Source organism: Oncorhynchus kisutch, linkage group LG27 (assembly GCF_002021735.2).
Source record: "Oncorhynchus kisutch isolate 150728-3 linkage group LG27, Okis_V2, whole genome shotgun sequence".
NCBI lineage: Eukaryota > Metazoa > Chordata > Actinopteri > Salmoniformes > Salmonidae > Oncorhynchus > Oncorhynchus kisutch.
This window is the reverse complement of record NC_034200.2, coordinates 12,829,538-12,842,460: the sequence shown is the minus strand read 5'-3', so window position 1 is coordinate 12,842,460 and position 12,923 is coordinate 12,829,538. Positions and strand designations below refer to the sequence as shown.

At 43.8% G+C, this 12,923-nt stretch overlaps 1 protein-coding gene across 2 annotated transcripts in view; it reads right to left on the bottom strand.

Moving 5' to 3' along the window:
• Window positions 1-53: 53 nt before the first annotated feature.
• Window positions 54-12,923, bottom strand: part of LOC109871972 (epidermal growth factor receptor) — a 53,332-nt gene continuing 40,462 nt past the window's right edge. For both annotated transcript variants that reach the window (XM_020463024.2, XM_031806924.1), the window contains exons 13-27: window positions 12,647-12,779; window positions 11,961-12,051; window positions 10,211-10,377; window positions 10,013-10,051; window positions 9,705-9,849; window positions 9,480-9,602; window positions 8,993-9,091; window positions 7,705-7,890; window positions 6,852-7,007; window positions 6,493-6,568; window positions 4,720-4,964; window positions 4,392-4,559; window positions 2,383-2,436; window positions 2,118-2,211; window positions 54-1,840 (exon numbers count right to left, since the gene is read on the bottom strand). In XM_020463024.2, the coding sequence (XP_020318613.2) occupies window positions 1,386-1,840; window positions 2,118-2,211; window positions 2,383-2,436; window positions 4,392-4,559; window positions 4,720-4,964; window positions 6,493-6,568; window positions 6,852-7,007; window positions 7,705-7,890; window positions 8,993-9,091; window positions 9,480-9,602; window positions 9,705-9,849; window positions 10,013-10,051; window positions 10,211-10,377; window positions 11,961-12,051; window positions 12,647-12,779 (2,231 nt within the window). In that variant the 3' untranslated portion in view covers window positions 54-1,385. The remainder of the gene's footprint in view (window positions 1,841-2,117; window positions 2,212-2,382; window positions 2,437-4,391; window positions 4,560-4,719; window positions 4,965-6,492; window positions 6,569-6,851; window positions 7,008-7,704; window positions 7,891-8,992; window positions 9,092-9,479; window positions 9,603-9,704; window positions 9,850-10,012; window positions 10,052-10,210; window positions 10,378-11,960; window positions 12,052-12,646; window positions 12,780-12,923) is intronic.

The following is a 12,923-nucleotide window of genomic DNA, read 5'->3' as shown; positions in this document are numbered from 1 at the left end:
TCAGTTGAACAGTTCAAATATGTAAATAGGTCTTTAAAAAACACGCCAAATAGTTAAATATAAATACGTTTAATTCATTTTCACTTTGAAAGGAAATAATTACAGTTCATCAATAACTGCATATTTATATATAAAGTTGCAAGACCATCTAGATGAGGAATGTTGATAGGATTATTTATAGGTGGCCAAATTGAATATATTGTACACAACATCATTTCATACTTATCTATACATGTACCTCTGTCAAACAGCAGGCTCTCAAATGACAAGTAGCTATTTAATATGTTCATTTAAAACTAGGAAAGAGATTCATTTTGAAAGTTTGAGCACCTGCAAGAGTGCAAGACTTTAAAGCTGTGAGAAGATTTACAGTTGTAGTGTTAGAACGAAAGGCCTTACTGTACAAAACAATAATAAGCAACACAGATGTCCTAATGTTGATGCAGTTACAATGGGTCACCAACAGGGGGCAGTGTCTCTCCCATCTGGCCATATGATGAAAGTTATAAAGCCTTCAGCAAAGTCATCAATAGCAATATTTGCCACAGATGTGTACTCAACAACCGCTTCTTTAGGAAGAGTCCTGTAAGGTTTCAGAAGTTCCTCCATCAACGCCCTCCATGGACCAGCCACCATTAGACTCCGATGAGGGCCTCCTCCTTCCCACTTCCGACACTTAACGTTCAGCAACATTTGACTCCAGCAGGTCTCAAACTGTAGGTTCCACACAGAAGAGCTCACACGTCCAACTATTGTTCTAACAGTTCCATCCCTTTAGATGTGGGAGCTAAATACCCAATACTATATACTCAATACACCAATACTGTATCAGTGCCATCTTCTAGTACATGTACCGTTTATGTGTTGGCAAGTAAAGGGTGCGCCGACATATAAGTGTTTTTACATTTCTTTCACAGGGAGCATCTGATCTCAAGGATTGAAGGATACGCTATTTTGTCTAGTAATATTGTTTCTCCACATTCGTATCACAACATTGCTTTGTGCAACATGACACCTATGGGTTTCTGATATGGGCTACAGCGTCTGAAAGTATAGGCCTAAGGTATTATCTTGCTCTTTTTCACCCAATGGAGTTAAACACCAAGAGCCTCGTCTCATCTCATCAAACTATCAGCTCAGACTCCATTTGAAATGGACGATTTTTTGGAATGAGGAGACTTTCGCAGCACTGTACCGTACTACAAGTGGCGAACAATAGAAAGCACACACACTTGGCTCGTTTAAGGCATGGATAAATACATTGCAAAGCAGTCCATGGTACCGCTACCCCTGCTAAACAAAGACATTATGTCTTCAGTGGGATAGAGAGCCTTATTACCCGGTGTCTCTTTTCATCCACAGTGGGAGGTAGGGGATAACAGGCCTCAGTTTGGGCCTAGGTACTCTGTGTTCTCTGCGGCCGGGATGTGTCCGTTGGCATGGGTCTTGACGGAAGGGGTGAAGTCCTGCTGGTAGTCTGGGTTATCTATACTGTTCGGGGGTTGGTATTTCTGGACGCAGTGGAGACCGCCATTGGAAGTGGGGGAGAGGCCATTGGAGCTCGGGGAGGAGAGCCCATTGAACATGGGGAAAAGGCTGTTGGCGGTGGTGGTGAGGCCACTAGAGGTGATGGGGGAGATGCCATTGGAGGTGGTGGGGGAGAGGAGAGAGGGCTGGAGGGTGTTGAGATACTCAGGCCCCACTGCCTCGTTCTTATAGCAGTTCAGGTACTCTGTCTCTGTGTCGTCTGAGGAGATGGTGGGGAGGAGGGTGCGAGGGGGACCGGGGTGCTGGTATACAGGGTTCATCATGTCCGACACACCATTCTGGTTCATGTAGTCTGTTGAAGCGAAATAACAGAAATTAGTTACGACAGCAGGTAAACAACCACTCTAGGTACTAAGTGAAGACATTTTATTAAACTGTTCAATTTTAGTTTTCTAAACAATGACAGAGACACTCTGCAATGGCCTACAGCCATTGCCTAGCAGAGGTCCTTCTTCTTTTCAAAATAAAACAATTTCTGGTAGGAAAACTTCACAATGTATCACTATTTCTTGGGAAGTGAGCCATGTTCTCGGGTTAAGACCCTTTGGGAGGTCAAGGGGCACACTCGCCTGGAGCTGGCTGGAAGGCGTGGTCCAAGAACCTGTCTGTGGGGTCAGCAATGTACCGGAGAACCATGCTTCCTTCTCTGACAGGGAACCCATTCTAGGGAGAATAAAATCATTGTTAGCCCAAAACCACACCTTAACTGCAAAGTATCATATGAGTTAGAGATGAGAGCTGTTGTTCCATACTGTGAAAGACTCTGTGTCAATGCTACAAAGTTTGCTTTTCAATTAACCTCAATGTTACATTTGTGATGTGTGTCTCTCTTACCTCATTTCTGCTGTGGCACAATCCAATGCTGCTGTTCAATGTGCTGTTTTGGCTCTGAAACACAGATTTACACCCGAGTCAAAAATTACATTCCAACATATATGATAAAACACCACAAAAACACAAATAAATATCTACATTTCTGTAGACCTACTTCTACTAAGTTCTTGTTGGTTGAATTCTTTACAGTAATGTTTCAAAAGGTCAAAACCTTTTAATTTCATTACTGTGTATGAAGAAGAAGGTGAAATAAAAGCGACCACAATGAATAAAAAGAGTGACAAAACAGCTCATCCAAATGTAATTGTTTTCGAGAAGGCTGAATAAGAGGAAATTAAAACAAGTTAAGCAGGGAACCATCTGTCAAAGACTACGGTCCAAGTCCATAAAAGGCTGTATAGTGTACCAAACGCTTCTATTATATAAGCAGGTTCCTCCACTTGTATTCTGGCAGAAAAATATTTAACAAGTAGTGCTGCCTGCCTGCGAAGATAATCAAAATTGAAAGCTTATGGAGTAACCAGCCGGCTTTCTGTGGCAGGCATACAGCCCGGGTAGCCAACACTGGACCTCTTGGAGTTGAGTCTGAAGAGAACAGAGGAGGAGAGAGAGAGAGTAAGAAAGAGTTATAGAGAGAGAGAGAGAGAGAGAGAGAGAGAGGATTTCTCCTAATCTCAAATGCAATCAATCAAGGGGCACATGGGAGGAAGCGGGGGTGAGGGAGTAGTGGGGGAGTAGGGGGTCAGAACAAGGACAGGGGAAGAAGAAGAGTCCCCCTGACAACATTTTAACGGGAACAGGAAGTGGGCGATTGAGGCCTGTCTTGTTCAAGCCAGGTATGACACGGTATAAACGCCTACGTAAATTCAATTTACTCTTTCCTCCCCGGCCGATATAAACCAAGATTCAATTTCACTACGATTGCAAAAGGGGCTAACTAAGAACTTGAACTGGGATACGTACTATCACCATGACCTGACCTGATTTAATCTTGTTAAGTACAGGATCAATAAATAAATAAGAGATTGTTCTAGCATTTGCGTTAAACAATTGGCCACAAGGATTGTTGGTTCTAATACAAGGTGTAGTAAGGGAAACATAAATTGCCTCCAGTAGTCTAAATTGCCCAATAAATGTCAATTTCACCCTGTCAAACTGTGAACTCAATGGAGGTGGATACCAAAATTCTGCAGACCCCTTCTTTGTAAAACAACAGAAAAGAGCTGTGAGCATAAAAAGTTAGATGGAATTCATTTTCTTTGATTTCTTTGATGCATTTAATCCAGTTTCTTTAATAAACAAAAAAAAACTATTCTCTGTGTTAGAAATGAGTGTAGAGGAAGAGAGCCAGTGGCTGCTGGATGGTGGAAACCTTTTCTTTGGGCTGGTTTTCTGGATACAGATTCAGCCTTCTCCTGGACTAATCCCCATTGAACATGCTTTTTAGTCTAGGAGTAGACTATTCCTGAGAAATAGTATCTCTCTGTCAATTTGAGCCTCGTCTCCAGGCTCAAATTGCTGGTGCATAGAGCCTGGTAACAACAACTTGAAAGGGGTGTGGTGAATTAGCTGTATTAGATGGGACTTTGAAAAATGGCGAAAATCGTCAATCAAAATAAATGTTAAATCCCATTGACCATATTATTTTTGGGAAGCCCAACTGATTCTGGGTTCGGGCATATATAGTTTGTATGTGAAAACTATTTATCGAAGATGTGTACTTTCAGATTTTCCAAACTCACATAAACCTTGTTTAAATCACTTGTGCTGCTCACGCCTTGAAGTCCACAATGTAGTGGGGAGGTTTCTGAGGGTTATGCTAGATGGTGATTGAATGAGAGATCAGCCAATTAAAACAGGCAGTTGCTTTGTCCACTCCTTCAATAGACTTCCAGTCAAGTCCCGTTCTGAGGCACTGTGAAATCAGACGGTTCGACACACAGAGCCGGCTAGTGGACGAGATTACAAAGCAGTACATTATGGCTAGCCTAGTGGATGAGTTATTTTACCATAGAGTGTAGGAGCTGGGTACGGGAGGTACTGGGGCTGGAGAAGAAGCTGTGCTGAGGTACCAGGTACTCATCTGCGTCCACAGCTTCCTCCATGTCCTCTCCACTGATTAGGCTCTGGTAGAACTTGGTGTCTGTGGGACTTGGGAGGTGCATTCGGTCGTCACCCTGGAAGAGACACACGCATCAGCACCCAAAGACCAGTCCGAAAGAATTATAGAGTAGGTACGTGTTTTGTTCACTAAACTTACAGTGGCTGAGTGAGTTTAATCGGTTTGTGTGGTCTGTGACTCCACAGTAATTCATGACAATGAGTTACACCGCTCACCTGGATGACAAGGTAACGTGGGGGATCCCGCGCCATCTTGGAAAACTCAGCTATCAGCTCCCGGAAACGAGGCCTGCTGTCTGCGTCGATCATCCAGCATTTGACCATGATCATGTAGACGTCTATGGTACAGATGGGGGGCTGGGGCAGCCGCTCCCCTTTCTCCAGCACCCCTGCTATCTCATTGGCTGGGATGCCGTCATAGGGCTTGGTCCCAAACGTCATCAGCTCCCACGCGGTCACACCTAAACAGAGGTACAGTGAAATAGATCAGTTAAAAGCGTTCATTACTGTCACTGTCACAATGAACCGTTTTCACTTGTGGGAATTGGCCTGTTTGGATAGGGCTAAATTGAAATGTTTCTTACAGAAGAAATATGAAAAGCATATGCATAACCATGGTAGCAAATGAAAGGGAACAGTTTGTAGATGATGGGACAATTGCTAGACCAAAGCTGAGGACACAACAGTTCACCTGACACAAGACTGAATCCAAACATTTCACTGTTGATTTTATGTGCATTTGACATTTACTGTACTTTTCGCCGCATTTGTTGATATCAAAATCAGAAAATACTCTGGATACATTCAGTAACATGATAAGAATATTCCTGGAAATGTGGGGTAGGTGCAACATAAGACAGAAACATGACATGGGATTGACTGAGAGGACTAACTGGTGTCTCCAAGTGGCTACACACTTCTCTAAAGTGTACATTGTTCCTAAGTCATTTCAACCCACTTTTATGGCTCAAAGAAGAGTCTTCAACTATAAAGTGCTTTTTTGAGCTCTCTCAGCTGTGCCGTTGAGGAACTAGAGCAAGCACACTTGTAGTTGTTTTGTTTGGAACGCAACCCTGCATCCCCGCCTTCACAAAATTACTGTTGTTGTTTATGCAATCCAAAAATGGCGTAATTCATAGCATGTTACTGTACACCCACTGCATTCCAATTTATGCGCTTGTCAGTGCACAAACCTGCCATTTTCAACCCGTATAGAGGTACGAGTGTAAAGGGCTACTTATAGTGGCATAGAAACAATCCCAGTTAAAGTTAAATAACTAGGGAACATTACTTTGTTTTTATTCCAGAAAAGCTGTTAGGCAGAAACCAACAATGTCAAGTTACTTTCTAAAAAACCCCACAGAGTCAACATCAGTGAGTTGGATGTGTCCTTAGGAGTGGGAGTTGCCAGGTTCCGTTGGTGTTGGATCAGTTTGAAAGAGAAGAGGAGGACCAGCAAAAGGAAAAGAGGAGAGGAGGATAGAAAGAGGGGCTTAGGAGGGCTGGCGGGTGGTGCTGCCAGGGCCTGCTGATGTCTTTGCCTTGTAGAGTAGAAGACACAACTTCAGAGAACCGGATCTGGAGACCGGCCCACAGAGCAGAGTGTGTGTGTGCGTGCATGCATCCAAACTGTGTGTCCAAACCAGGGGTGGTGTGTGTTAGGTACATTGGTTTGAGGTGGAGGATTCAACATTGTAAGATATCGGACCTTCAGGACCTGCCGGTGTAAAGTTAGATCAGCGATACCAGATACCCGTTTCTCTAATCTCCCAGATACTCAAAAACCCAATACTCCTATCTGGACCTGATTTGAACAGTTCTGATTAAGTACATGATCCAGAAACAATATTTATGCATCTGGATTAACACAAGCACTGTGGTTAATTCCAGCATTGACATGCATTGCTGTACATCCAGTTTTGATATATGTATGTTAAATGGATTTGTGCATTAATCCTATTAAATCGTGTGGGTATGTGGGTTCCTGACCATAGCTCCAAACATCACTCTGATGTGTGTATTTCCTGTGGAGGATGGACTCCAGTGCCATCCATTTGATTGGTACCTGCAGAGAGAGGGCTCTTATGAGTTAGGGTTCACAAACTGAGGTAGTTCTTCCAGATGACCAAGGCAACATTAGGTATTTAGGTAAAGTATAGAAACTGTGTTATCGATAGACTATATTAGGTCGGGATGGAAATAGTAACATAAATCACCATCGTACAGAAAATAAAGAAAAAAAACGGGACCATAATATTATATTTACTTGGCAAAAAAACGTGTTCCTTGCGTTACATTTCTTCACAGTAATTCAATTCAATCAGTAATGAGGGGAATGAGGAGCAGACCTTTCCTCCGTCTGCGTGGTACTCCTTCTCGTCAGCGTTGAGGAGTTTGGCCAGGCCAAAGTCCGTGATCTTGACGTGCTGAGGGGTCTTCACCAGGACGTTCCTCGCTGCCAGGTCACGGTGCACCAGGTGACGCTCCTCCAGGTAGCTCATCCCCTGAGGCCAACCACAGGTCAAAGGATCAAATGAGGAGGTAGAAGCGAATGAGTGAGTCTATGGCCATACATGGGCCCTGTTTTAGAGCATTCTAACTGTATTCAAACAGAGCGATAGGGCTACAGCACTATATAGTGACTCATTGTATTATTGTTTTAAAAAGGTCAACAAGATGTCAAGTGAACGTTGAACTGTAGGTGTCTATAGGAGTGTATGGACATACACGGCCTTTCCGGACTTTCCACTGACTCACTGTTTGATTAAGTTTTAATCCACTACACTGTGACTCATGGGTAGTCTTAAAGGGCCAGAGTTTTGGTCAAGTCACATGGTTAGGAAAGAGGTTCGTGCCTTATCATAGTCTGGGTGCCACGTTCCAGTTTCGCCATTTATGCCGAACCCCGTCATGATCGTTGTGTGACAAGACAGCAACAAGTTTTCTAAATCAAACACAGACTGACACCAGATCTGTATAATTATGCTGCAGAGCATGACAGACGACTTCAGGACAGGAAGTGCACCCAGCATTTTGTGGTTTGAAATTCCAAATGTAGCCGTAACAAGAGTAAAAAAAAGAATATGAATTTTCACAAACACACGTTTCTTTTGGTTAGTTGGAAAAACAACAGCGTCTTGAAAATTCACTACATTGAATGGACACATACTGCCCGGTCGCTTAAATGCACCATAGTCTTACCTTGGCGATCTGCACACACCAGTTGAGGAGGTACTGGGATCCAATGTTGTCCTTGTTCTCCTTGACGTAGTCCAGCAGACAGCCGTAGGGCATGAGCTGGGTGACCAGCTGCACTGTGGAGGTCAGGCAGATGCCCAGCAGACGACACACATGGGGGTTGTCCACGCTGGCCATCACATAGGCCTCCTATAGTCGGTTAGATATAGTACCAACATTTATTCCAGGGCAGTATAGTACAGTATACCGCCTTTAGGGCTAGTGATGCTGGCATCATTCTAGTGTGCGCTCATAAAACTCAATAATGATATCTAAACATGAACCATTTCAACAACTGACAGCTTGAAGACAATGTACGCTTATGAGCCAGATACGTAAACGTGCAAGACCTTTTCTTTAAGAAAGCTCTTGACCTTCGTGGTAAGAGGTCAAGAGAAACATCACTGCAAAAACCTCAGCTGTCCATGCACTCTAAATCCTGAAACGGAATATTCACAGGACCGTGCCAGACCTGGGCTCAAATCATATTTGATATCTTTCAAATACTTAGGGCGTTTGATTGAGCCTGCCTGGAGTGCTAGATCGGTGGGGCATGAAGTTGGACTATTCTATTGGTTCCACTGCGCCAGGAAAGCTCAATCAAGTGCAGCCAGCCAGCCAAAGTATTTCCGAATACTTTATGAACCCAGGTCTGGACCGTGTTTTTTTTTTTAACTGCGGTTACTGGAAAAGATTTTAGAATTCATTCCAGAAAACCTTAACCTTGAATTAGTATCCTCCTCCCACTCCCCAACCCTGGTCCAAACCTTCTCAATGAGTTAATCTCATTTCCTACGCTCCCACTGAGAAAATGACTTCTAGAAACCTGACACCATTTCCCATTTTCTAACTAAATGTTGTCATTATTTCAGCTTCTTCCTGAATTGATGAGCATGTGCTTGGAATTAGTGTCCAGTGACATGCAATAGTGGCTGTATAGGCTTCTCAATAACATATTATGCCGCTAAATTAGGTCATAAAAACAAATTTGCCAACAAATGTTTCGTTTGAAAGTGCTTGTTCAGTGTGGTATGTATACCATACTGTGCTTAATAGCACTAATTTAGATTCTACTGTAAATCAGATATAGAATGTCTTCGGAAGATATTCGGAAGATACCAGTTCTTACTCCCATGAACAAACATCTTTAAGCAGGGATGCCAACCCTGGGCCTTGAGGGCCGAAACATTTCTGGATTGTGTTTCTACCAGCTTTGTCTAAGAGTGAAGTGACATAGAGTGATATAACTCACGTCCAAGATCTCCCTGTTGGCTTTAGGTGATGTGGCCTCTCTTAAAACCTTAATGGCCACAGGAATCTTCACGTCCTCTCCTTCAGGGACCCACAGACCCTGCACGACACACACACACACACACACACACAAAGTACAGATGTTTTCATGCCATGTCAAGAGGTCAGGAAAAATTCCAGGCACTAAATAATCCTAAGAAAAATGAGTGTACATTAATAATTTCTTAAAGGTTTTGGTTCGTTACAGTGGAACATGGGAACAGCAAACTAACTGGTAGTTACTGTGGACTGGATTATGACGCAGGATGTGGTACGTTAAATATGTGGCTGTTAATTGCAAAATTGACAACAGACGTAGATGTGGTTAAAGGGTGTTGGTTTCATACGCAGTCGTAACACACATTCCCATAAGCTCCTTCACTACAGTACAATCCAAGACACTGGAGTTCTCTGAACGAAATCTAGAAGAAGTTAGCGCTTGTATTTACCTTGTAGACAGTGCCAAAGGCCCCTGATCCCAACACTTTGATCTTCTTAAACTCGGTCTCTTTGAGAATGCGGAGCAGAGCCTGGTTGGGGGCCTCACCACTGGGGGTCAACGGTTCAACTAACTGTAGAATAGCAATAGATGCGGATAAGGACGGTTTACTTTGATGCACTATCAACGATGACTACATTCCCTCTGTAGAAAGCCCTCAGTGTCTGCCTCTCACCTCTCTCTCCTGGAGTAGTCTTCGCAGGGTTCTCTTCCTCTTGATGTGGCGTCGCCTCAGTAACACAAAGACAGACAGGCCCATGATGAGGAAGGCAAGCAGCCCACCCACCACACCAGCCGCGATCACCGATAGGCCAGAGTTACTGCATGGGAGACGGGTGGTAACCAAACAACGCAGAGAAGAAAAAAAACGACACACAAATGATAACTGTTCATTAGCTTAGTGAACTGAGTGTTTCTAAGTTTGAATACAATTGGAACAGTACCATTGTAAGTTACTGTTCACGATAAGAGTCAATTGCTTACCCTATAGACTGACAGCCTCTCAGACCAGGACCGGTGCATCTGTAAACACATAACGCACGTATGAACACGTGTCCGTTCCAACACCTCTACATCAATTTTTTTACTGAGACATTTCATTTTGAAAATTCAAATGGGATGCATGTGTCTGTATTTGTGTATTGCGGTATTTATGCGGTTGTGACAGATTCCTTCACTTACCCCTGGGTACAGTTCTGGTGGCACAGCTGGCACACCTTCATCTTATCTGCATACTTCCAGATGAAGGTGTTCTTGCCCCCTGCCACCCCTGGCACCCCTCTAGGGCACCCCAGGACACAGTTGTTGCCGTCTTTGAAGTTAGCGCACTGGGTACACTGCTCTTGGCCCTGAAAGGGAGAGAAGAGGATAGCAAGACCTTGTATTACATACACATCTAAAAGAAACAACTGTGTGGAGACATACTTTATTTAACAGACACAACTATTGTATAATAATAGCATGCTAGAGAAATACATTGTGCCTACTGTGCTGGGACATGGCATGGAGACATAGTATATTAAGCAATAAGGCACGGGGGTGGTAGGGAAAGGGGGATACCTAGTCAGCTGTGCAATTGAATGCATTCAACTGAAATGTGTCTTCCGCATTTAACCCAACCCCTCTGAATCAGAGAGGTCCGGAAGGCTGCCTTAATCGACATCACCGTCATCAGCGCCCGGGGAACAGTGGGTTAACTACCTTGTTCAGGAGCAGAACCTTGTCAGCTCTGGGATTCGATCCGACAACTTTTCGGTTACTGGCCCAACGCTCCTCCCCGCTAGGCTATCTGCCGCCCCTATATGGTCAATATACCACGGCTAAGGGCTGTTCTTAAGCACGACGCAATGCCTGGATACAGCCATTAGCCGTGGTACACTATACCTACAAAAGTATGTGGACACCCCTTCAAATTTGTGGATTAGGCTGTTTCAGCCACACCCATTGCCGACAGGTGTATAAAAGGTGTATAAAATCGAGCAAACAGTCATGCATTCTCCATAAATTACTTACAGAAGAGCTTAGCGACTTTCAACGTGGCACCATCATAGGATGCCACCTTTCCTACAAGTCAGTTTGTCAAATTTCTGTCTTGCTAGAGCTTCCCCAGTCAACTGTAAGTGATGTTATTTTGAAGTGGAAATATCTAGGACCACTTCGCAGCTGAGCCGTTGTTGCTCCTAGACATTTCCACTTCAAAATAACAGCACCTACAGTTTACTTTCCCTCTTCAAAATAACAGCACGTACAGTTGACCTTTCCTCTTCAAAAATTCAGCACTTACAGTTGACCATGGTCTGGGGCTGTTTCTCATGGTTTGGACTAGGCCCCGTAGTTCCAGTGAAAGGAAATCTTAACGCTACAACATACAATGACATTCTAAATGATTCTGTGCTTCCAACTTTGTGGCAACAGTTTGGGGAAGGCCCTTTCCTGTTTCAGTATGACAATGCCCCCTGGCACAAAGCGAGGTCCATACAGAAATGGTTTGTTGAGATTGGTGTGGAAGAACTTGACTGGCCTGCACAGAGCCCTGACCTCAATCCCATCAAACATCTTTGGGATGAATTGGAACGCCGACTTCGAGCCAGGCCTAATCGCCAAACATCATTGCCCGACCTCACAAATGCTCTCAGTGTTCCAACATCTAGTGGAAAACATTCCCAGAAGAGTGGATGGAGGCTGTTATAGCAGCAAAAGGGGGGACCAACTCCATATTGATGCCCATTATTTTGGCCATATCGTGAATATTGGCCATATACCACAAACCCGAGGTGCCTTATTGCTATTATAAACTGGTTACCAATGTAATTAGAGAGTATACCTGATATACCGCGTCTCTCAGCCAATCAGCATTCACGGCTCGAACCACCCAGTTTATAATATAGAGACAAATACTTAGACATAGAATAAATATAAGAGACACACATACTGGTCCAGTGCAGGTCTGGGTTCCATTGAGGAGCTGACACTCAGGATGACATTCCACACACGTCTTATTCACTTCAGTCTCACGTGGCTCCCTGCAGAATAAGGACAAAACGTCAGCATGTAGCATATTTCCACTACCCCAGTCCCAGATCTGTTTGCGCTGTCTTGCCAACCTTTATTGTCATCATCCCATAGGAGTTGCTAAGACAGCACAAACAGATCTGGGAGCAGGCCATACTTCCTACTTGTTCAACATTTGATTTTAGGTGGTTCCATTTGCAGATGGTTGCATTGATCCCTTTCCTCATAGCAAGAGTTCCATTGTAAGCAAGGTGACGCTCAATGTTTGACAGAGGAGACTCCCGAAGTTAAATATCTATGAGTTAAGTGCTCCCATTCCAGCTGAGAGGACTGTCTTCTCATGAATTGGTTAATTGCCGCCTTACTGCCTTAAGAACTTCTTACATGTACTCCTGATGGCAAGTCTTCTGTCTGGTTTTACTATTTCATTCCATGCAAAACTGCATCTTGCAAAATACCCATGTTCAATTGATAGCTTGAGTTGCCAATAGTTTTCTTTGCCAAGTGTACAAAAAGTTCATTTCACGCTTCTTCACTGCTTCAGCTTTGCAGAATCAGGTCCCTTTAATTGTATAAATGGGGATCAGACAAGGGATCCTCCCTCACCCCTCTAGCAGGTTACAGGAGTCTACACAGCTTCCTGTTCGGCTGTAGTCCTGACAGGCGAAACACATGGTGGGTCCAGGTCCCCAGCAGCCATATCTGGTACACATTGTGTCACATGTGTTGTTCTGCAGCCCTGCAAACACACATGCACAAACACATAGATATCAACACAAAATCATTGTTTTAACCAAGAGATAAAGTATATATAGTATTCAAAATATCCTTTTGACTTTCACACAACCTTGTACAAGCAACAAGCTAGCGTCCATTTCCTAGT